The sequence below is a fragment of the Phyllosticta citriasiana genome (genome assembly GCF_038021145.1).
Source record: "Phyllosticta citriasiana strain CBS 120426 chromosome Unknown IWZ02scaffold_10, whole genome shotgun sequence".
NCBI lineage: Eukaryota > Fungi > Ascomycota > Dothideomycetes > Botryosphaeriales > Phyllostictaceae > Phyllosticta > Phyllosticta citriasiana.
Genome location: NW_027117287.1, coordinates 42,501 through 64,545, shown reverse-complemented (window position 1 = coordinate 64,545; position 22,045 = coordinate 42,501). Strand labels below are relative to the sequence as shown.

Sequence of the window (22,045 nt, the reverse complement as noted above, 5' to 3'; positions counted from 1 at the left end):
GTTTCGCATTAGATGCTGAAAAAAAAAAAAAAAAAAAAAAACAACCTGGAGAGCATGACCGAGAAAGCCTGCTGGGACAAATCTACCAGGCATTGGGATATCACCGCGACACCCTAATTTCCTTGACCAATCGCTATGGGATCTGAAAAGCCGCGAGAGATGATTCGGCGGCAAAGTAGGGCCATCTCAATTGCGGCGCTCCACGATTTCCTCCAGCAGGCCAGCGATGAAAGAACCAGACGCAGACGAGGAGACCGAAGAGCATGCACCAAAGCGCTTCAAGTGTGCATGGACTGCTCGACTAGGGATGCTGTTTCTCGGAGCTGGCTCGTACTACACCAGAGGTTGGGTAAGGAGGCCACATTGAAACAGAGCGGTGACGAATGCCTAGGACCAGTCCAAAGAAGCGAAGTTTTTGTTCAAGCAAAGGCAGTAGCCCCAATTCGAGAAGTTGCGCTGAGTGTTTCGAAGAACAAGCGGCAAGCGACAGCAGGTCCAGCGCCTGGTGCCAAAAGCCTTGAGAGACATTTGAGTGTTTGTGAAGGATAGTCATGGAGAGCATGAAACCCTGAAATGCAGATCTTGTGATTGTCGAGTCTTGGTTCTTCGGAAAATTGCACAACAATTATGGCTTGTCGCTTTCTTCAATAGTCTTGGGAGCACGTTGGTTTGCGCAGATTGCAATTGCGGAATATCAGATAGCCTCCTGGCGCCCTGGCTGGGTGTGAGTAAAACGAAGTGCTGAATACGTACAATTCAAAGCGAGCAGCGCAAAGTGCCTCCCCTAACCACACAGTGTATTCAGGAATACCGTGCCACGCTTTTCCGGAGCATCATGCCGTACCAGAGCCCTGCAAACAACCCTCAGCCTAACAACAAACACCATCATGCCAGCCCCAACGACCTCCTCACATTCTCCTGAACCACCTGCGAATACTTCTCGCGATTATCCCTCCACATACGTGCCGCATCGACATTGGCGGGACTCTCGTCGTTCGGCTCCGCCAGCATGCTCATGACCGAAATGAGAATCTTCTCGACCGACTGTATGGGACTCCAGCGCTCCGACGCGTGCTCGTAGTGATTGGGGTCGTCGCCGGGCGGATGCAGAATCGAGATGCAGACGGTGCCGTTGGGATACACTATGCGCGCGACAGTCGTTAGCAGAGGCCGAATGCGTCATGCTTCCCCAGCGTTCAGACACCCCAGACACCCAAACACGCTCCTCTTTTGGCCTTGGTCAAGGGATTCGCCTCGTGCCGGCACATACCGTTCGGATGCCACATATCGCACAGAAACTTCATCGTCGGCGGCGCCAGCGGGTAGTCCTTGGGAAACTTGAGCTCGGCTGGGAACACGCCGCCCTCGAACGGCGTGCCTTCAGGCCCCTGGATAAGCGCCTCCCACACGAACATGTCGTCCTCAGTCACCGGCCCCGCCGTGATGCCCTCGGGCGGGTCCGACGTCAGCGACTTGTACTCGTGGAAGAGCCGCTTTGATGCTACCGATGAGGCCATGCTGGTCGTGCTTGTGGCAGGGTTTGGTTGGCGCGGCTTCGCGGGCGGAGGGTGCTGAGAGGGCGATTAAAAGGTGGCTGTGTGAGGAGGGCGGTGGGACGAGATGCTGGATACGTGGTCGGCCAGGCGACGTGGTCGTTGTAGAGGGAAGAGGTAATAGAAGTAAGTTGATGTCAGAACAGCATGTGCCGCTGGCGGGACCGGGGCGGAGATCTCGGAGGTGAGCGGCGGAAGGGGGAAGGGCCGTAGCTTAATCGCTGACCTTAATCCACCCTATTCTTTCACATGCAATGCAATTTTACGGGTTGTCAAGTGGAGAGATGATTCTGGGTATCTCTCGATTCTTTGTGCTTTTGCCGTGCCCATTGAGTCGCATAATGCTTCTGCTACGGACCATCAATTTACCCGTACAGTGGATGTCTGTCAAAGGACCCAGCTCCAATCCTGATGTTGCTCTGTTGTACACATTGGGATCCCATCGAACTGCACTCTCCATATCCCGCTCATTTCTTGCTCTTTTGCTTCTTGCTGCCGCTCTTCCGCTTGCCCATCGCAATCTTCTCCCTGATAGCCTTCGCACGAACAGACGCCCTGCGCCATGCCTCCCATCTGTCGCCCTTAACAAACTTCTTCACATTGACGCCTGCCCTCTCTGGTGCCCGACCAATCTGCCAGTTGGCCTCTCTGAACATGTATCCAGGTCTGATCTTCAGGTCACTGGTCGCCACGCGGCCGTCCTTTCGGGCCTTCTCCCGCACAATGCTCTCCTTTCCGGGCCTCTTATCAACCTCCAGATCAGTCTCCACAAAGCCTGCAGCAAAGGTGTCCACTTCCGGTTGTCTCGGGATAGCGAGCAGGTTGAGCCGGCGAGGACGGGGCGCGCACGGTGGTCTTGGGAGAGTGTCGTTGCGGTCGAAGACGACGCCAATGTATTTTCGCTTCGGATGCTTCAGAGGGTCGCGGTAGTATTTGACGTAGCCCTTGACGCCGGCATGAATGGTGTGGTCGCGGCCCATGTACGCATTTTCGCCGGGAAACCACAGCGTGCCGCGCTGTTTATAGATGATGTTGCCGGGGACGACGTATTGCTCTGAAAGCCAAGGAAAGGCCAGAATCAGTGACTTGCTAGGCAGTGGAGGTTTGGTGGCCGATGGCTAGAGCAGAACGAGCAGTGCGTCGCCAGCGACGTGGCCGGCGCACAGCAGCACCGCAGGTAGCCATGGAGCCGCGACGAACATACCGCCAGTCTTCTTCGCTCCCAAACGCTTGCCGGGCCCATTCTTCGGTCCATTGGCTCGTCCTTGAGCCGCGTGCGAGGCGTAACGAACGGTTGTGAGGGGCGGAGTAGAGGCAGCGATTGAGGCGCGAAGAACGTCGAGGACATTGAGTGATGCTGGACTTGCGGCGCAAGAGGCTTTTGCCACGTGTGTGGCAGCCCGGATGGGCGCCCGTGTTCGTAATAACAGCATTGGTGCTGTGGAGATGCGGTTGTGATGATCGTTGAAGCTGCGCGGGAAACTTTGGGTGGTCCGCCCGGCAAGTCTTGGCATTAATCAGCCACGTGACGTTTCCCATTTCTGGTGGTTGTGTTTTTTGTCCCACTCGATTGGAACTAGATTTGTGCTCGCAACTGATCAGAAGAGTATTTCAAACTCATCATGCAGTCAATACATATGCTTTTTGTCCCGGCACCTCAGCCTTTGTACGGGAAGACTCCTGTCGGACACTCTTTCGTCCTCCCACTTGTTGTCCTCGAGAAGAGAATGAGGATATATCTCTGTGCGACCTGGTCACTTGGTCTTTTTCACGCGCACGACATCAGAGAGAATTGAGTGATCTACGACTTCACCATTCTGTAAACAAAAGAGAGTCGCTTCTTCACGCCCGCCTCCCTCTCCCATTTTCCCAAGATAGGTGAGTTCCTTGAAGACCACCTTTTGTCAATCGGAGCGGGCAGAAGCAAGCAAAAGTCATAAGAGAGGAAGATGCTACCGTGCCCACGCACCACATTCGAAAGAATCGCTACACGCCATGTGCTGTTTTCCAAAGCAGGCAGGACGCACAAATCCAACCGAGAACAACCTAGACAGCGTCAGTCACAAGCCGCAAAAGAGCAGCATCGCCAACTTTGCGAGGTCGCAGGATGTTGACGCGGAGAAGATTTCGCACAATCCTGACAATTGGAGAGAAGTGCTCTTCCTTTGCCAACGCGCACGCGAGTTCCCGAAGCATCTTGCACGGCCAGGGCAACGGCAGCGATTCCACTCCGGAAGCAGGAGGCGGCGACATCGCCAACCGGGCAATTGTGGCGTTGTGAGTGAAATGGAAGGATTGCGTGTGTAGCCTTGACGTCGGCGGGGGGAGCGCAACAGCAGTGAGCCAGCGCCTTTCCAGGCGGACGTGTTCTCACAAAAGCAGAGGCATAACGCGCGCATTATCAGCTGATGAGTAGTCCATGTGCCGCAACGAACTGTGAGTTGTTGGGGTCGTCTCGAGGTGTTGTGTTGCATTGACCCCTGGATGTCGTTCTTTTCCCCGACTCTCTCGGCCATGCCGCTGTTGAACCAAGGCCGAGGGTCTGCAGTCGAGTTGATGTGTGACACAGAGTACCTGTTGGGAATGATCGGAACGCTTGTGTGAGCGTGCGAGACTGTGGGACCAGTGGTTGGATGAATTAAAGTCACGTGTAGAAAAAGGAGTAAAGAGAGTCGACATAACCAAAGAGCTGTCAAGAGTCGAAGAAACAGAGTGTACCGGCGTCCTAGAAGTCAAAGAATTGAGAGTCGCTGTGTGCTAAATTTGGGCAGTGAGAGAGATTTTGAAGAGAAAGACAGGGGCACATTGAGACAAGTGACAAGGAAGACTTTTACATTACTTATTCTCATTTCGAAATGACGACTCAACGACACCTGCACAGCGAGTCAACTCTACGTCTTTTCAAAATTGGAAACCTGCTCAAGCCCTGGAGGCTTGCTCGCGTTGCCTAATGACCTCGTCCTTTAGGACACGCTTGAGGATCTTGCCGGAAGGGTTGCGCGGGATGGCGTCAACAAAGCCGATGACAGCACCGCCCACCTTGTAGCTAGCCAAGTGTTGCAAGAGAAAGGCCTTGACGGCCTCGGGTGTAAGAGAGGAGCCGGGCGAGCGAATGGCTTTGACATAGACGCGCTCGTTCATGCCGTCGGCGTCAGCCACGCCAAAGACGGCCGCATCTGATATCTCCTTGTGCTGCAGCAGGACCGCCTCGATCTCGACCGGGGCAACTTGCCACCCCTTAACCTTGATCAGATCCTTTACGCGGTCGGTCAGGTACACCATGCCGTCGCGGTACATGCCGACGTCTCCGGTCCGGAGCCATGTGGGATCGCTGGGCAGGAAGGCTTCCTGCGTCGCCGTGAGATTCTCATGGTAACCTTTCATGACTGCTGGACTACGAATCACAATCTCTCCAGTCGCATTGGCGTCGCTGGGAGCAATGTCACGGAGATCGTCGTCGACAATCTTGACCTGAATGTGCGGAAGTGGCTTACCAACAGCACCGCTGTAGTCACTGTCGGGATATTTGAAGCCCGTAATCTGGCCCGCCTCAGTCATACCCCAGCACTGAACGAGGCGACCCTCCGGAGCCAACAAGAAGCTAGCCTCCTGCTGGACCGACTTTGCCAAAGCGGCGCCGGCACAGGTGACCTGGTGCAGCCTCTTGAGCGAGTCCTTTTTGTTGTCGGGCATGGCCAGCCAGCCCAAGATCATCGGTGGTGCTGCAATGGACTCGGTGATGTTGAATTTGTCCAAAAGAGCAAGGTACGTGTCAGGGATGTAGCGGCGCATAATGAGCGTCGGGATACCTTCGTGGAGCGGGGCGATGATGCCAATGGGGCAGGCAAAGGCGTGGAATAGCGGAAGCGAGATCAGACGGCTGACTTTGTAAGGCTTCTTTTGCACGTCCTTCTGCATCGTGCTCTCATGAACAAAGTTCGAATGTGTGCGAATGGCGAGCTTGGGCCTGCCAGTCGTTCCAGACGTGGTAAAGTAGCCAGCCGGTGTAGACTTGGCCTGCTCCTCAGTCTGGAAAGTTACCCAGTCGGACTCACCGTGAAGCAGCAGCTCGTCGAAAGCCCGGTACTCGGCGCTGAAAAAGGGGGACTGTCCGAGTACAAAAGCCGTACACTCTTGCAGACCACTAGCATTTACCGCTTGGAGGACGGTCGAGATGAACTCGGGATTGGTGATGATGAATCGAGGTTTGGCGGTGTCAAACTGATGCGTCAGCTCATCGACCTTGTAAGCAGGATTCGAACCAGCGTAGATACCACCCGCTCCGACAATTCCGAGTGCGATAGGGGGATACATGATCTGAGACATATGTTAGCACTGATTGGAAAACAATATACGCCAGGAAGGAGTGAGAAAGGGAGTCTCTTCAACCTCGGCTTGCAGTCTGACGACCTATGCAAATCGTTCTGTTGCACTGGCAGGCCTAGACGCAGCGTGTAGTAGGAGGTCGCAAAGTCTGCTCTCATTCCACACTGGATGTGTGTAGCCAGCCAGAAACCGGGTCGTCAAGGTGTCAGTGGCTGATGTGGTGCACCGCGTCTACGTCGCAAACTCGGATTTTGACGGCAGGGCCGCTGGCGATCGAAAAAGCAGGGGAAGGGGGAAGGTCTGGGGTGAATAGGGGGCTTTGGTGAGAACTTACATCATTGGTTGCGTGAATGCAAACAGTGTCGCCTTGCTTCAAGCCGAAAGCCTTGAGTCCTGCGACCATCTTGCGGACGATTACACGCGCCTGGTTGATCGAGAGTGACCGCGATGGGTCCTCAGCGTCAATAAGAGCTGGGGTGTCCTCATTTGCACCAGTGCTGCCAGCAGCACCAAACACATAGGTAAGAAGGTCCAGCTTCGAAAGTGCGGCGAGGTCAGTGGTCGTGCGGTAAGACTGGGCGGACATTTTTGCTTTTGCGAAGAGCTTGAAGGAGGTGACTAGTTGCTGTTGTCGTAAAGGAGAAGCTGTTGGTTGTGATCTGGAATTGGGAGTGTGTGCGTCGTCAAGATACTTAAACGTTTTCCTTGACCGGACGATTGTTGACAATTCACCTATTTCTGGATTTGAGGCGTTGATGATGAAAGACTTTGTTCATGGCTTTGCAAAAACAACTGCCTTGAATCCCGTCGACAATGTCGACACAAAGAGGTCTTCGTCAATTCTTTGTGCTCGTCGACTCTGGACAATGATGAATATCTCCGCCACATTGCGTGAGGAGGGGAATCCTTTGTGATTTCAGAAGCGTTGTGCTTTCCACTGCAACTCAAAAACGCTACGCCTTGTCCAGCCCTGCGCAAGTTGAATGTCGTCGTTGCATTCGCTTCCACTTAGGCATTGGAAGAGCAGAAGACGAGGATTGAAGCAGTGATGCATGTTTGCAGTTGCCTGCCTCTGTCCGCTTAGAATCCTGGTGTATTACCAATCTTCCTCTCTCCTCTGAAGTCTTTGGCGTTTCGTGATCCATCACTGAAGCATGGCTATTCTGGGGCTTTCTTTTGCCAATGCGTGTCGTTGCGAAGTGATGCGCCTCCACGACACGGCTCTCTCCTGGTGCACCGTTCTGTGTCTCATAATGTGGCCCATTAGTTCAAGCCATGCTCTGCGCGACTGCCAGCTTCTTGATCCTTTTCTTTTTGGGATAGATGTGGTCAGCTATAAATCCCTTGATGGTCCCCTCATTGTTCACTAGTCGTTCAAATTTGCTGTCGTTGGTGTCTCTCAGTCGCGTGTGAGGCACAGGCACCCGAATCTTGTTGTCCCCGATCTCAATCTCTGATACACCAAGCATGCCAGAAGAATACAGCTTTGTCGTCGCAAAAGGTGAGTTGAAGGGGCGAGGCAAAGTCTAGGCGGCTTACCAACTGTGAGACGCAGAAACTTGTTTACAATCAGTGGGATCACAACGGTTCGAGTCTACCGATTGCGGTACAGTAGATCTGCAGACATCTCGTACAGCGAAGACCAAAACCTGGAGCCCGGTTTTCCCAGATGCAGCGTACCTTAAAGTTGCACCTACGACCCTGCAGGCCGTCCCAGAAATCTCGCGATCGCAGATCCGAGTCGAAAGAACAGCAACGGAACGCTCTTCCGATTTCATGAAAGCACTTCATGATCAGAACGATCGAATCGAAACCATAGGACCGACAGACAGGTCCTCTTCTCCAGATGAAGGGACTGTATCGGATGCAGTCCGAGAGGATAACTCTCCAAGGACCGTTGGAGAATCTGTCGACGAGGACTGCGACGAAGGGTTGCCGCCACGGCTCAACTCTGGAATTTGCGCCTGGATTCGATGGGAATTGTTCTCGACGTACCGCAGAATCTTCACCGTCGTTTTTCTGCTGAATTTGGCCATCGGCACTTGGAAAATTGTTTCGACGGGATTCAAAATCAACAACCATGGAATGGAGTTCGAAATGACAGACGAAATGGCGACTGCAGCCTCAACGAATCTCTTCGTGGCCATTCTCTCCAGGAACGAGCACGTCATCAACGGCCTATTCGCCATCTTTACGTCAGTCCCGACGTCCAAATCCCTTTGGCTTCGTCGCGTTTGCGCCATGATATACAGCTATGGCGGCGTTCACAGTGGCTGCGGAGTGGCGGCCACCTTTTGGTTCGGAATGTACACTGCTCTCATTCTGTACGAGTATTTCCAGGGATACCAGAGGTCTCCGGCCTTGAGTGTGCTGGCATGCGTTGTCCTCGGATTGCTGATGCTTATCCTAGCTGCTGCGCACCCTAGGATTCGATCAGCCTTCCACGATCACTTTGAATGGACACATCGGTTTGGAGGATGGACCCTGATTACTATCCTGTGGGCCCTGGTGCTTGTCGGCGCACTTTCAAAGAACAGGAGGCATGTGGACTTCGGGATCAATCTCGTTCTCACTCCTTCTTTCTACTTTGTTCTCCTCACGACCCTTCTCGTGGCTTATCCTTGGATGCGTCTGAAGCGCCACGACATTGAAAGCGAGCCCCTCTCTGACACAGCCATCCGCTTGAACTTCAGAAATGGCGATCTCGGCCTTTGCTCATGCGTGCGGCTGTCGGATAGCCCGGTCAAAGAGACGCACTCTTTTGCCGCCATACCGAGGACGGGAAGACAAATAGGGTTCTCGTGCATCGTTTCCAACGCGGGGGATTGGACTCGAAGAATGATCAACAGCCCGCCGCGACACATGTGGACGCGGGGTGGCCCAGTCAATGGCATGGCCAAGGTCGCTAGGCTGTTCAAGCCAGTCATCTTTGTCGCAACAGGCGCCGGAATTGGCCCAGTGCTTTCCTTTGTCGTGGGGAAGCCGGAACACCCTGTCCGCATTCTCTGGTCGACGCGCAATCCGGAAAAGACGTTTGGCAACGAGATAAGCTCCGCAGTACGACAGGCAGATCCAAAGGCAGTGATAATCGACACAGACGTCTCTGGCCGACAGAACTTGGTGATCCAAGGGTACAAACTTTTCAAAGAAGCTCAAGCAGAAGCAATCTGCGTTGTGTCCAATCCCCGCGTCACAAACGAGATGGTCTTCGAGATGGAGTCCAGAGGAATTCCAGCCTTTGGTCCGATATGGGACTCGTGATCATGTTTCGACGCGATTTTCTTTTTCTTTCCGCGGGCGGCGACACTGACGGCCTCTTTCCACGACGTATTGATAATTGCGAGCACACTTAGATCATGGGAGCGGAAATGTCATCACCTGACAGCTTGGTTCGAAGAAAGTTTGGTTTGTGTTAGATGGAGGCACGTTTCCCCGCTGTATCTGTCGCTGGGATATTTGCTTCTTTAACGGCTGTCCTTGACCAGATTTCGCAACGCTTCACGGCAGACCTTTGGCGATCAATCACCACGTGGATGGTCTGGGGCGGATGATGAGCGCCTTTTGTGAACACGGCCTTGGATTTTGGCAAAGGCAGGCGAAGTGATACACGGTCGAGATCCCTGAACATAATTAGGAACTGTATCACTTAGTCACATCAAAACAGTATCGGAGAACGCGCTTTTCGCCCGTCATGGGCGGGTTGAATGGTCAAGATGAAGCGCGAAGTATGTGCCCCAGCCAGAACCAAATCGGGATTCTGCAACGCTGCTGGCCCTGCATTTGTCGGGTTCTTGGCGCGGGTTCTTGATGCGCAGAGATATTAGATCGCCGGACCGGGTCGGGTCGCGGCTACGCGCATGTGTTCCCAAGACCCGGGATGTTCTTCGCGTTGGCTGATTATTCCCGGGAAGTGTGAGGAAAAACAGCATTCAAAGCTGCATTTGCGTTTGGGCCATTGTCGGGTTGGCAGGATTTGAGAAATGTTGGTGAAGCCACTAGAGACCCTAGACAAGCGAGCAAATTCCTCGTGTTAGCCATGACTGCGAGGCGCAAGCCACGCGTCCCTTGGTTTGTCTCCACCATGGTTGCAAGTGATCGTAGGGGACATTTCGCTGCTTGGCACGGCCCGCTGTGCTGCGAGCAAAGTCTGTAGAGGAACACATCGATGGAATCATGGCCAACGGTCGCGGGGAAGCAGCGCCACAGTTTCGCCTTTTCCTTGCTGAATGCTCTTGAAGTGCGGGCAGGTTGAGCACATGAAAAGCCCTTGAGCACAAGCAGCTCAGCAACAAGCGATCAAGATGGAATTTGCATTCGGTCTCGCTGCAACTTGGCTGTCGTTCGGATGGCTGAATTGGAGCAAAATGATATGCTGGTGATGATCCCGATGCTGACGGCAGCCTCTGGCACGGCGGTGATTTGAATCCATGTAAAGCCCGTGATGTCGCATGCTGAGGTTGTTGGAATGACGGGAGCAACTGCCACGAAGACGCGCCATCGGAACAAGCCAGCAGCCGGCGACGCGAGCCCGTCAGCCTTACGGCTCCGCACAAATGGAAAATGGTGATGATTGATTGATTGACATGCGAGATGATGGCGCAGATGGGACGTTGTGGCTGGCGGTTCCGGCGGCTGAGGAGGAGGAGGAGTTGGTGGAGAGACCCGGGGCAGTGTGTCGCCAAGACTGGGACCGCAAGTATTCCAAATCAACCACCTCCATCTCCACCTGCATATCATCGCTGCCCACCGCGTCCCTACTCCAGACCCAGCATCGCCGCTTGTTAGTCCGTCACCTGCGCCAGCGTCGTGTTTCGTCTCGGGTCTTTTTGTCACCAGCACTGTGCCGATTTGTCAATCTCACTCGCTCCTCTGCGCGCCCTTGTATGCTTACCTATCCCTTGACCGCTCCTTTGGCCCAAACCCGCCGCCAATCGGTGCTGGAATAGCTTTCTCAACTATTTTTTGATTATCGCGCGCACGGGGCCTGAAGATCTGTTTTCACCTGCGCCTGTCAAATACTTTGTCGGGAGAGCCGCTCGGGCGGTGCGAAGACTAGAATTTGCCGAATCCAAGTGCCTTGCTGCTATTTAGGTGTGTTGACTCTGATTGCTTCTCTTTTACATGTGCGTCGTGTTCAACTTGTTTGCCTGCGGAAAATTTCTTCTCGTCCGTCGTGCATCATTCCAGCAGCTGTGCAGCGCTCGCTACCGTCCAACTTTATAAAAGCAGCCAAGCTCTTCCAGTCCCTCCCTCCGTTTAGCTTTTCTTTCGGCATCTTCCGCCATGGGTTCTTCCAGAGACATTCGAAAGGCTCATCGGTCATCCCCATCGTTCACAAGACCCCATCCGTACTTGCCGCCAACACGTGCCTCGTCCATTGCGTCCTGGAGTTCTTCGGTACCGCGTCGCTCGAACCAGGTCCAAGCTCAAACACATTCTCCGTTTGCAACCGATCCAGCTGTCCAAGCCTATTTGCAGCTCAAGATGGCGATGATGAAGAAGACGGGCACATGACGAATTCTGCCGATTCAGTTCACCACCATCATCTGACGGCCTGCGCTACCATTACCGCTTTCGATCAGACATCTTCTAAAGACATTCGATTGAGAATCATGCGGGAATTTGGTTGCTTTTCAAGACCGTCAAATAACTTTGACATCAAACACACATCTGGAAATGTCGAAACGAACTCCGCCAAGGGACAACCCAAAACCTGAGTTGAATCGACTTGACGGATTTCTACGGTAACCGGCGGAATCTTCAACTTCAAGATCTTCGAAATATGTTCCTTCATGCGGGCTGCCTCTTCGGCTCTGCAAGCCAGGCAACGAAGATTATTTGCCTTCCTTCTAGCAGCTGCGCCGGCCTCGCACGCGCCTTGACCATTCTCATTGAGAGGCATTTCCCACCCAAACATGTGTTCGCATGAGATGCTGCTACACAATCTGTCTCTCCACGTGTCAATTGAAATGTGGATTGTGCGAGGGCACGTGCAAGTCAATACTCTTGCTGCAGCAGCGCAGTGCCGGGGCAGCTTGGAGTCTCTCAATCACGCCACATGTCTTCCATCCTCTTTCTCTCTGTATTTAGTCACCATCGGCAAGCGCGATAAAAGTTTTTTTAATCTTTCATGCTACCACCTCTTCCTCTCTCGCACACCTGGCGAGGAGACAACAAAATTCTGAAGCATGAAAACGAAGTTACTTTTCTTCCTTCTCTTCCCTTGTTCTTCCACAATTCCTCGACCGGCAATCCAAAGTACCTGCAACTTTGAGAATTTGAACCGTGATTTCTCCCAGTCCCAACATCTTTGAAGTCATTCGGCGACAACATGTGGAAACAGCCGACACCATCATTCTTCGATGCTGCTACATCTGAAGCAGGCAATCAGTCTGTTCCTAGCACAGTGGCTTAGTCAATGTTCACATGACATCGCTTCTAATATAGTCTTGCGCCGACGTGTACAAATAGCAAACATGATCAGGCCATAAGTATTATGTGTTTCTTAAGTAACTAATCAATCTTCCTCTAGGTCAGAAGGCCTAGACAGTGCACCTACAAGATTAACGGCTCATAACATCATCGCACGCTAATAGGTAGAAATAATAACCGCCATTATCTACCCGTCCTGATAGCTAGTGCAATGCATAACCTAACACCTATACCTACGAACAGAATCTTACGGCCTCCCGTAAAGAAATAGAAGTTTATTAATGCTGTTAAAAGGCGCTCCACAGTTTAAATTAACGCGTTCATGTTTAGGACGTGGTATCCGGTGGAGGGAGTGAAGAGTAATAGAGGTAGAGGGTGCGCGGCCTTTATAGGATTAATGTTTGAGCTCTAGCCACCGTTAGTGACGTGGCCCAGCGCAGTCATAAGCGTTCACCGCTGCGAATGATGCAAGCATTATGCTGGATGCTTATGATTTAGGTATGTGGGCATTAGTCAAGAGTTGCGAGAAGAGGATTGACTATGTCGGATGGGAAGCATTTTTCTTCAAGGTGCTGCCAGATTCTGTCTGGGAGCATTCATTGTGGAGGAAGTACTGGAACAGGAAGCATTCATCTTTGAGGCGTCACGGGGTTCCTTTTGGAAGCATTCGTCTTCGAGGCACTCCGGGGTTCTGTCTGGGGGCATATGTCCTTAAGAGCCTACTAGAAGTTGTCAGGGAGCATTCGTCCTCAAGAAACTACTAGCATTTGCCAGGAAGCATTCATCCTCAAAGGCGTCCGGGACGCTTCCAGAGAGCACTCGTCCTTGAGAATCCGCGGCAAACTGAGTTGCCAGTAAGCATCCATCCTCGTGGCCATACCTGTGAAGCCCAACAGGACAGCATTGATCCTCCAAGATCGACCGGAACAAATGGGTAGCATTCGAGGGATGAAGTCCGCTGCTCGGAGATCTCAGACTTACCATTCCTAGACTAGCAGAGCACGTTGCCGACAAAGCGTCGAATTGGCGCACCACACCTCGACCGCCACGGAGGGCTCATTTTTGACCCAGCAAGCACGAAGCACGTGGACTGGATAATTCTCCTGCACGAGGCAGCTTCATCGCAACAGTTGCTGGCACATCGATAGACTGCGCGCGCGTGATTTTGACTTAAGTGCCGTCGACGATCGAGAGCAGTCTGCTGCTTCTGCTGCCCGTCTCTCTGCCGGCTTTGTTCCCGAGGGTATCGACGCGGTCGAGCGACGCCAACAGATCTCCTGATTTCGCCCCTTCATTCGCAAAACTGTAGCCTGGCGCTTCGTCAAAACGGACACAACGAGGGAGCAGATTTCCCCCCAATCGGGACGAAGGGCAACGCAGACTTTCCCGGAGCGACAGTCCATCTGTTTGTCGATCGTCGCGTTGCGTATCGGACAAAGAGCGTGCTTCGGCACGTGGGTGGAAGCGTCCAGTCTTGCTTTGAAGCTGTTCGATGATTGATTTATGACATCTCCAGAGAATGTGCAAACCCAGCCCCAGGACATTTTGGCGTCTCCCACGGCCGCGATAAAGCCTGAGAGAGTCGACAACACCCTTGAGATGAACTCTCCATGTCCAACCACGTGCATGCTGAGGCAAGGCGCTCGAATAAGGAATTCCGAATCGGGGTTCAGCGAGATGGCGGACTCTTGAGCTAGTCCCAAAGCCGACGAGTCACCTATAGACCCAGCCAGAGCAGCGAGTCCTCCCTCGCTGGGTCAACTCAGCCCAGACCACGCATCTCTGCATCGGGATCGAGAATCTCGAAGGGCAGACTGCCGACTGGTGAGCGAGGCAAACCGCGCTGTCAACCTGCCAGTCAGTTGCACCAGCTACTGCTGCTGCAATCGTCCACATGTCATAGTGAGCTCTATGACCAGCTGCCCCTCCCTCTCCTCCTCCTCCCTTCCAGGAGCATCTCCATCTCCGAGCACGCGTGCTTGTCACACTGGCTGTGTCGCTTCGCTATTCTCTTCATTCCTCGCTCCTCTGCATTCCACACACTGCTCCCGTAATGGCCGCTTTTGGGCCCGTGGAGGGTGGCAGTGGGGCTTCATTCTTCCACAACTTCCGCGCTCCCCTGCGCTTCTTTCCTCGACATCCTTACTCGTCCCCGCTGCTGTACGCTCAGGCCGTGACCCCAGTGGTCCCTGAGGCGCCTGTGCATGTCGGATGGCAGGCTCTTGCTCCGGCGGTCACGTTCACCATCTTGGCTGGGCTCGCAGTTATTGCGCGATGGTACACGAGGGCTTGCTTGATGAGGCAGCTGAGGTTGGAGGACTGGCTAGTGCTGTTTAGTTTGGTATGTCCTGTTTGAATCACTCCGCCCATCCGCGGCCCTGGAGGACTAACAGCACGCAATGCGTAGATACTGTCAGTTGCCATGACCGCGGTAATTGGAGTGGAGGTACGGACAGCAGAGTCAGGACCGGAAAAAGTGAACAAAGAGTTTTTGGCGGAAATGGCCAGGGTAAGTTGCTCTGGATAGGTCTAATGTCCATTACTTACTGTGTTTAGCTGGTCCTGTCGAGCAACATCCTCTACCAAATCTTGATCAACGTGACCAAGTCCTCCTTCTTGATCCAGTACCTCCGGCTCTTTCAGGTGCAGTGGATCCATCGCGCATGCAAGGTGTCGCTGGTCGTCATATTAGGCATCATGTGTTGGGGCGTCTTTGGGGGCATCTTTCTCTGCAAGCCTGTCCGCAGGTACTGGGATCCGTCGACTCCAGGGACTTGCATGGACATCCAGATGTACTGGTTCAGCACGGCCGGAATCGGAGTGATCATGGATTTTGTCGTGTGGCTTCTTCCTATGCCCTTGATTAAGGGGCTGAACCTGCCCATGCGGCAAAAGCTCAGCGTCTTTGCCGTCTTCGCGCTGGGTGGCTTGTAAGTAGGGGGAGGACAAGGTCAGCGCGTGCGGTGCTAATCCGTCAAACATAGTGTCTGCATCGTCAGCATACTCCGCCTCTCCCTCGTCCACTACTACGCTGAGCAAGACGCTATGCAGCGTAAGTTCCTCATCGTCGACGAAATCCGAGCGTCCTTCCTTACTTCTACAGAATCCGGTGTTGCGGCCATCGTTTGGTCCACAGTAGAGGGCAACGTCGGCATCATCTGCGCCTCGCTCATGGTCATGAAACCGCTCGTTGCAAAAATCTTTCCTTCTATTTTGGATACGAGTCACTCGTCGAGCCGGACGATGCGTCTCCCGACCATCCACGACAACCTCACGTGGACTTCGACTGCGAACACGGAGACCACGTGCGTCGCATCGCGACCGACGAGCATGGTCAAGCCGCCGATGGGCATGAACGACATTCTGCAAGTCGTCACCATGGACAGCGTGGTGGAAGAAAAGAAGGAGCCTGAATACGGACCGCGGCGGGAATCGGACGCAAGCGAGGCGTTTGACTTTAGCCATTACCACAACTTCCCTGAGAGAGTCGTTACGAGGGACGGAAGAAGAGTTTCGGCATGGAAAGCACTATAGAGTAGATGAAGACTGAGGGTAAAAAGTCGGCAGCTCTTGGAACGCTAGCGGTGGTGCGTTGAGCGCTCCGTGGGCGCAGGTGTGACGATGAATGACTGCTCGATAGACACATATTCGGTGAGGAGTGAATACTTCCGTAGATGTGGCTGTGATGGTGAGGAGTCGTAGTCGTAGGAAGATGTTGGGTGCATGTTGAGGTGATGTTAGATCGCCGAGTTGCGTAGGCTCGGCCCGCACCTTGCTGGTCGCGCACCTCCACCTCGCGGGACGCGACTTTCTGAAGCACACCATCTCTGCCGTCCGCAAACTATTCTATCATCGGTGCATCCCCCAACCAGGCAGCGCCAGAGCAGATATGTCTGCCTCGAAAAACTCCCAACGATAGCTACGCAACATCGCTACAGCCACCATGGCTTTCAACACCACCGCCGCGTTGAATACCCCAGACCTTAAGCGTCTGCCAATCTCGGCCCTGCACCCTGGCCTCCCATCGCTCGCCACGCAGTCGATTGTGTCCATTGTTACCCTCGTCTGGCCCTACAGCTCCAGCACTCGTTCCTGCGCCCTGCTCCTCGCAGAGCCCGATTTCCGCCTGCGTCGCCGCCGCGGCCAGGTCCGCGTTCAATTCTTCGCCGACGCCGCTCACGCCGTCGCCACTTCGGGCGTGGGAATCGGAGATGTGGTCGTGCTGCGGCTTGGGCCAGGTGTGCAATGGCTCGCCAGCAGCGGAGAGGAAGAGGTTGTTCGTACACCTGGCAAGAGCGTCGAGTGGGAGCTTGGATACCGGCGCGCACTGCGTCTGAGGGCCTGGCGTGATGGCGAGCTCCTGGCAAGCCTGGACGTGCGCGGCGAACAGACACCTGAGAGGCAAGTTAAAGAGGTCGAGGAGGACCACGTGTACAACACGCCGAGCAGGATTGTCGGACACTTCAGTGGTGAGGGCTTGAAGATGGGCTCTTGGGCTTCGCCTGCCTTCTTGAAGCGCTCCAGACTCTCCCTCGACTCGGTTCGGGACAGTCAAGACTTATTTGCCGACGATGATGGATATGTGGAGGGCAAGGGAAGGAAGAAGAGGAAGTCGTGGATGAATGTGGGCATGTGGACATACGCCAACAGAACGCCCTCTCCGGAGAAGGGTGAAGTCGTGTCTGCGGACGAGGATATAAGACCTGTGTCCGAAGACGATGTGATGGTTGCTCCGCCGGCTGATATCCTTCATACTCCCGAGTCAACGAAGACGACTTCTGAAGCGAACGACATTGAAGAGCCTGTCTTCGAGCACCCTGCATATGAACCAGTTCAAGACCACGTAGAAATCTCTCCAAGCGCAGCGCCTCGGGAAGCGGTCTCATTGTTGAGGGAAGAGGCAATCGATCAGCAGTACCTGACTGAGACGTCACAGCCAGGATTTGTCAGGGGCGACACTGAAGAGAATACCGAAGTCGACGAGCTTCTCAGTGAGCCTGAAGAACGCATGGAAGGGCAACTCTCTTTCCAGGAGCTCCAGGCTATTGAACAAGACGAATCCTCAACAGAAGAAGACGAGCCGCCTCTTCTCGTGCCCGGGACGTTGCCCCAAAGCCAAGTGGATGACCACTCGGGTGATACGGAGGAAGACTCCGACGACGCCTTTCTCCAAGTCACAGAGCTGAACAGAAGTCTCACGCCGACTGAGATTGACTCTGATGAAGATGAAGAGGTTGAGAGTGAGGAGGAGAGCGATGGCAAACCCCAAGATGTTCCTCTGCCACAAGAAAGCTTACCTCAGGAGGGAAATATCAAGACGCCGAGCAGGGAAAGCAAAACAGCTAAAGTTGCGCCTGAACCTCAGTCGAGTGCGAATCGGGACATGCTTCCACCCGTACTTCGGCCAATAGGTGTAGATGAATCTGCAACGAGAACACCACCGCGAACTCCAAAACCATCGGCACAAGATCCTGATCATGCTCCTCCCACGCCCCAGTTGCAGCCTGTGACCTCCATTAATCTACCTCTGCCATCTCCGTTCCCCGGAACAAGCACTTCGGAGCCTACATCGTACATGGATGCGCGTCCTTTGCCCGAGGCTCAGGAACTCGCCGAGACAGAAAACTCGACAGCTCAGGGACCCCAAAAGCTTCCAGTGGTGGAAGAAGAACGAGATCTAAAGGAAGTACAACTGCAAGACGTTAGCTCCAGTGTCATTTTGCCTGTTGACCCTTCGCTCCATCAGACTCAGATCTCGACTCACAGTGGTCTGGATGGTCTGAAGGAATTGCAAGCATTGACTGAGCCGTTTCAATTTGGTCTTGATGGGTCTGGTCTTTCCAGAATTGGATTCAGTGGGGCTTCTGACGCGGACCAAGAGCGACTGCCTGCCGCCAATGACACCGAGGAGGGTAGACAAGATGATGTCGCAAAGTCCACCACCGCCTCAGATCCCACTGCAGTCGCCCCGGAAACTTTGAGCGAAGTACAAGGGATGCCATCATCAAAAGAGCCTTGGACAGACATTTTGATGCAAGACAAGCTTGAGGGAGAGAATCTTCAACCTTCACAAATTATTGTTACCTCAGAGAGGGAAGGAGTTGAAACGCCAAAGCGCACACTAGAACTATCGTCTCTATCGACCAAAGACCAAACGGATGGAATGCTTGAAGACCAGCAGCCAGCAGCCCAGGACCTGGCGCAAACGGTCAGGGATAACACTTTAGAGGCGAACAAGGGTCCCATCTTCCAGGACACGGTCGACGACTTTCAGCCCCAGTCCCTTTCGTTTGACGACGGCTATATGCCCATGATCGATGACTGGGAGATGCCAATCTTGGATTCTGATCCAGTGGATGACACTTTGGCAGAACATGGCGCCCAAGGCTCATTTGCGCCATCTTTGGAGGAAGACCGGGAGAAAACAGTCAATGCCGATACTGCGATCTCTTCTCCGAAACCAGAAGTCGAAGATGTTGAGAAGCCTTCTCCGGAGTCGCCGCCCAAGCCCGCTAAACCTGAAGTCACCATCATCGATCTGGACAGTGACACCAAGGACGAGTCTGATACCGAAAGAGCCACACCAAACGAAGAAAGGCCTCAGGCTATCGCTGCTAGCCTAGCACCTGCATCAGCCGAAGAGGAAAATATCCAAAAATCTCTGAAAAGCCAAATGAAGCCGGTAGAACTAGAAACACCACGAAAGCCAAGCTCTCAGCTTTTTAGCCCCTCCAAAACCTCACAGCAGCGCCTTCGGACTCCATTTTCAGATGTCGACCATTTCGATCTGTCTCAGAGCGGCACGCCGCGACGCCTTCGCCCAATTGCGACACCTGCTTCTCAGGCCTCGTCCATTGCCGACCGAGTGTCGTCTCGGAGGAGGCGAACGAGGGTCAAGGACTCCGAGTGCGAATGGGACTCGACAGCGTCTGTCTCGACGCAGAAGCCATCGTCGCCGCCCTCAGAAGCGGCCGATGCGAATACCTTGGGAGACGATGAACGCCATTCAGAATCCACCACGACCCAGGTCCCAGCAGAGCTTCCACAACAGTCTGCCCATGATATCGCTGAGAAGTCATCTCCGCCTGCTGAGGCATCTCGACTTCGGTCCTGCGAAAGCGAGCGCTACTCCAGTCCTTTTACCAGTAAAACTTTGGAGGAATTATCGCAAAAGCCACTCCAGGAGCTGTCGCAAAGGCAACTACCGTTTCTCGAACAAAGCAAGCAGTCTCCACCCAAGCCACTTGCAGTTTCTTCCATTGAGGGTCTTCCGCCGTCCCCGCCGCAACTCAAGCAACAGGGAGTAGCTCAACTGGGGTCTTCCGAGAAGGTCCATAAAAGCCTACCAACGGTGGAGCAGTCTTCGAGAGCACCGTCGGAGATGTCTCAGCATGTTGGAGAAGGCAGTCCAGCCCAGGAGAACTTCCGCAACGTGGTCCGCGACTTTGTTCGGTCGTCCTCCCCACTGCCTGAGCACGTTGAACTCACTCCAAAGAAGCAAGCACACTCGTCTATGCTGGTTGATGACCCGAGCATGATGCGTGCTTTGCAAACGTCTCAGGCGCCTTTCTCGATCCAGCTTCAAAATCGGACGACCTCGTCCCTTCCAATGGAAGACAGCATACCCACATTCGATTCCACGCAGGCCGAAAATACACCAACGCAGAAGAGAGTCCCGTCACCTGAGAGGACAAAGTCGGAGGCTGTTTATAGCGCAGAACATCGTGACTTGACTCAAGAGGATTTGCAGATAGAAGATGACACGACATCGCTCGCGAAAGCTGTGGAGCGATCTCAGGCCCTTTCGAAGGCTCCTGCTGGTAATGAGTCGGCTACTCGGCCTGTCCAAGAGAGCCTCCTTACTCCTGAACCAAGCCAGCAAACCGCGCTCATGCCCTCTTCATTTCCTGCCGCTGAGATTGAGCAAATATTACCGCCAACACGTCGTCTCACACAAGCCAGCCATGTGGCTGAAGGGTTTGATCTCACGCAGGCCAAAGCAAAGACGCCCGATGGACAAATCATCGAGCCCACAAGCCCGCATGAACAGCGCGCCGACACCACAATGGGCGACACAACTTTGGTCAAGCCCCCTGCTGGCCAACTTGAAGCGCTCCATCGAGCTGAACCGACTCCACCAACTTTCTCTGTCAAGTCGGTGGACGAAGAGAAATCCCCTTCGCCCACCTTTGCCGAAAGAGTCCGCCTCCACGAATCATCGCAGCCGGACATGCCTCAGCGCTCAGTCTTTTCACAAAGCCAAGGCCTGCGCACCTCCCTTGGCTACTTCACCTCGCTCTCCTCACTTCCGCAACATCTCAACTCGCAAGCCCTAATGGACGTCCTCGCTGTATGTACGCGCGGAACCAAGCGCCCCGAACGCGCCACCGCCGGGCCCAAAGACTACTTCACATCATTCCGCATCGCGGACGAGAGCCTCGATGTCGACACGTCGTCGGTCCAGGTCCAGGTGTTTCGCCCCTGGAAGGCTGCCCTGCCCGAGTGCGATGTCGGCGACGCGGTGCTGCTGCGCAACTTTGTGCTCAAGAGCCGCAAGGGAACGGTTGGCCTTATCAGCGGCGCGGAGAGCGCGTGGTGCGTTTTTCGGTATGGCAAGGACTTGTCGCAGAGAGCGGCGAAGGAGAATCAAAGCAAGCCTCAGATCAATGGCGAGGGCGAAAACGAAAAGTCGCAGCATGATGACAAAGATGAGGGCAAGAAGGGCAAACGCAGATCCAACATCATGGACTCGCTGCGGCCTATCTGGGCAGACACGATGAGCGGGCTGTGGGGCGACTTGACGGGCGTGGTCGATGGACTGGACGACGAGGACGCTAGCGGTGCCAAAAATGACAACGAAGATGGACCAAGCGCAAAGGAGAAAAACAATGGGCAAGTGCAAGAAGAGACGAGTGATCTTGAGCATGGCAGATACAATCCTGAGAGCGGCGCTTCGAGGGAAGAGTGCCATGGGCCGCCGGTGGAGTATGGCGATCAGGAGAGGAGGCAGGCAAGGCGGTTGAGGGAGTGGTGGGTTGGTGGCAATGGCGGCGGTGGCGGTGGTGCGGTCGCAAAGGCGAATGGAGACTTGTAGAATGGGGAATTGGTAGCAGAAAGCAGGGAGTGTTCTTTGCTATCTTCCACTTGCTCATACTGCACAGGTACAAGAAGATCTAAAAGGAGCGTTCATGCTTTGCCATGGCATCACGGGAGTAGGTAGTGCTATGATTAAAATGGCATGATCCAGCTGGCTGCAACGGCCCCAGGGGATTCTGCTGAAGCGTGTCGACATGGAATGATGGCGAGGCTGATAATTGAATTGCACTTCGAGGAAATATACTTCATGAGTCTAGAAGAGCGAGTAGCTTCCACAAAAAAGAGAAAAAGTATGATCCATGACCTCAACAGTGCCTACAAGTGTAGAGCCTGAAAAGGCCTTTCCCGCTAAGGGAATGGAACTCAGTGTTGATCGAAGTGCGCTGAGGAATTAATTGTTTATCAACCTAGTTTGGCCCCGATTTCCGATGTGTTTGAGCATGTGGCGCCGGAGAATTCTGGCTGCCTGTGATCGATTAATCACAAGGCTCCCTGGCGGTGCTCATGACTGTGTAGGGTTCGTGACTACGTCAAGCCCTAGGTACAAGCCTAAATTCACGATAAAAGAAGAGCCACTCGTCGCATGGAAACGTCAATTGACAAGTTCACAAACGGGGCAAAGTCTGCGACAAGAAACA

The 22,045-nt window shown here is 53.9% G+C and overlaps 7 protein-coding genes across 7 annotated transcripts; 3 read left to right on the top strand and 4 right to left on the bottom strand.

Moving 5' to 3' along the window:
* Positions 1-885: 885 nt before the first annotated feature.
* On the bottom strand, positions 886-1,517 carry IWZ02DRAFT_470704 (ubiquitin-conjugating enzyme/RWD-like protein; the record flags this gene model as incomplete). The annotated part of the gene is made up of 2 exons (XM_066768816.1): positions 886-1,142; positions 1,271-1,517. The coding sequence occupies 2 exons, from the start codon at positions 1,515-1,517 to the stop codon at positions 886-888; spliced, it is 504 nt and encodes a 167-aa protein (XP_066620585.1).
* A 305-nt stretch (positions 1,518-1,822) lies between these two features.
* On the bottom strand, positions 1,823-3,017 carry IWZ02DRAFT_456674 (mitochondrial 54S ribosomal protein bL27m). Its single transcript, XM_066767884.1, has 2 exons — positions 2,758-3,017; positions 1,823-2,607 (listed from the first exon to the last, which is right to left on the bottom strand). Exons 1-2 carry the CDS (start codon positions 2,984-2,986, stop codon positions 2,021-2,023), a joined length of 816 nt encoding a protein of 271 aa, XP_066620584.1. The 5' UTR covers positions 2,987-3,017; the 3' UTR covers positions 1,823-2,020.
* A 1,253-nt stretch (positions 3,018-4,270) lies between these two features.
* IWZ02DRAFT_33061 (amp dependent CoA ligase) lies at positions 4,271-6,806 on the bottom strand. The gene is made up of 2 exons (XM_066764205.1): positions 6,214-6,806; positions 4,271-5,870 (listed from the first exon to the last, which is right to left on the bottom strand). Exons 1-2 carry the CDS (start codon positions 6,463-6,465, stop codon positions 4,473-4,475), a joined length of 1,650 nt encoding a protein of 549 aa, XP_066620583.1. The 5' UTR covers positions 6,466-6,806; the 3' UTR covers positions 4,271-4,472.
* Positions 6,807-7,452: 646 nt separating this feature from the next.
* IWZ02DRAFT_33179 (uncharacterized protein) lies at positions 7,453-9,354 on the top strand. The gene has a single exon (XM_066764207.1). The coding sequence runs from the start codon at positions 7,656-7,658 to the stop codon at positions 9,138-9,140; it is 1,485 nt and encodes a 494-aa protein (XP_066620582.1). The 5' UTR covers positions 7,453-7,655; the 3' UTR covers positions 9,141-9,354.
* Positions 9,355-9,991: 637 nt separating this feature from the next.
* Positions 9,992-10,915, bottom strand: IWZ02DRAFT_33171 (uncharacterized protein). The gene is made up of 2 exons (XM_066764206.1): positions 10,771-10,915; positions 9,992-10,717 (listed from the first exon to the last, which is right to left on the bottom strand). The coding sequence occupies exon 2, from the start codon at positions 10,614-10,616 to the stop codon at positions 10,176-10,178; it is 441 nt and encodes a 146-aa protein (XP_066620581.1). The 5' UTR covers positions 10,617-10,717; positions 10,771-10,915; the 3' UTR covers positions 9,992-10,175.
* A 3,449-nt stretch (positions 10,916-14,364) lies between these two features.
* Positions 14,365-15,845, top strand: IWZ02DRAFT_381780 (uncharacterized protein; the record flags this gene model as incomplete). The annotated part of the gene is made up of 5 exons (XM_066765185.1): positions 14,365-14,652; positions 14,719-14,820; positions 14,868-15,241; positions 15,296-15,363; positions 15,415-15,845. The coding sequence occupies 5 exons, from the start codon at positions 14,365-14,367 to the stop codon at positions 15,843-15,845; spliced, it is 1,263 nt and encodes a 420-aa protein (XP_066620580.1).
* A 293-nt stretch (positions 15,846-16,138) lies between these two features.
* IWZ02DRAFT_456664 (uncharacterized protein) lies at positions 16,139-21,711 on the top strand. Its single transcript, XM_066767883.1, has one exon. The coding sequence runs from the start codon at positions 16,255-16,257 to the stop codon at positions 21,403-21,405; it is 5,151 nt and encodes a 1,716-aa protein (XP_066620579.1). The 5' UTR covers positions 16,139-16,254; the 3' UTR covers positions 21,406-21,711.
* The last annotated feature ends 334 nt before the right edge of the window (positions 21,712-22,045 follow it).

What these genes read in the sequence shown, in the direction of transcription:
- IWZ02DRAFT_456674 (XM_066767884.1), bottom strand. Translation starts at nt 2,986, where the DNA reads ATGCTGTTATTACGAACACGGGCGCCCATCCGGGCTGCCACACACGTG. An exon ending in GGGAGCGAAGAAGACTGGCG is followed by an intron (nt 2,608 to 2,757) that starts GTATGTTCGTCG and finishes CTTGGCTTTCAG; the next exon opens with AGCAATACGTCGTCCCCGGC.
- IWZ02DRAFT_33061 (XM_066764205.1), bottom strand. Translation starts at nt 6,465, where the DNA reads ATGTCCGCCCAGTCTTACCGCACGACCACTGACCTCGCCGCACTTTCG. An exon ending in GCATTCACGCAACCAATGAT is followed by an intron (nt 5,871 to 6,213) that starts GTAAGTTCTCAC and finishes CATATGTCTCAG; the next exon opens with ATCATGTATCCCCCTATCGC.
- IWZ02DRAFT_33179 (XM_066764207.1), top strand. Translation starts at nt 7,656, where the DNA reads ATGAAAGCACTTCATGATCAGAACGATCGAATCGAAACCATAGGACCG.
- IWZ02DRAFT_33171 (XM_066764206.1), bottom strand. Translation starts at nt 10,616, where the DNA reads ATGATATGCAGGTGGAGATGGAGGTGGTTGATTTGGAATACTTGCGGT.
- IWZ02DRAFT_456664 (XM_066767883.1), top strand. Translation starts at nt 16,255, where the DNA reads ATGGCTTTCAACACCACCGCCGCGTTGAATACCCCAGACCTTAAGCGT.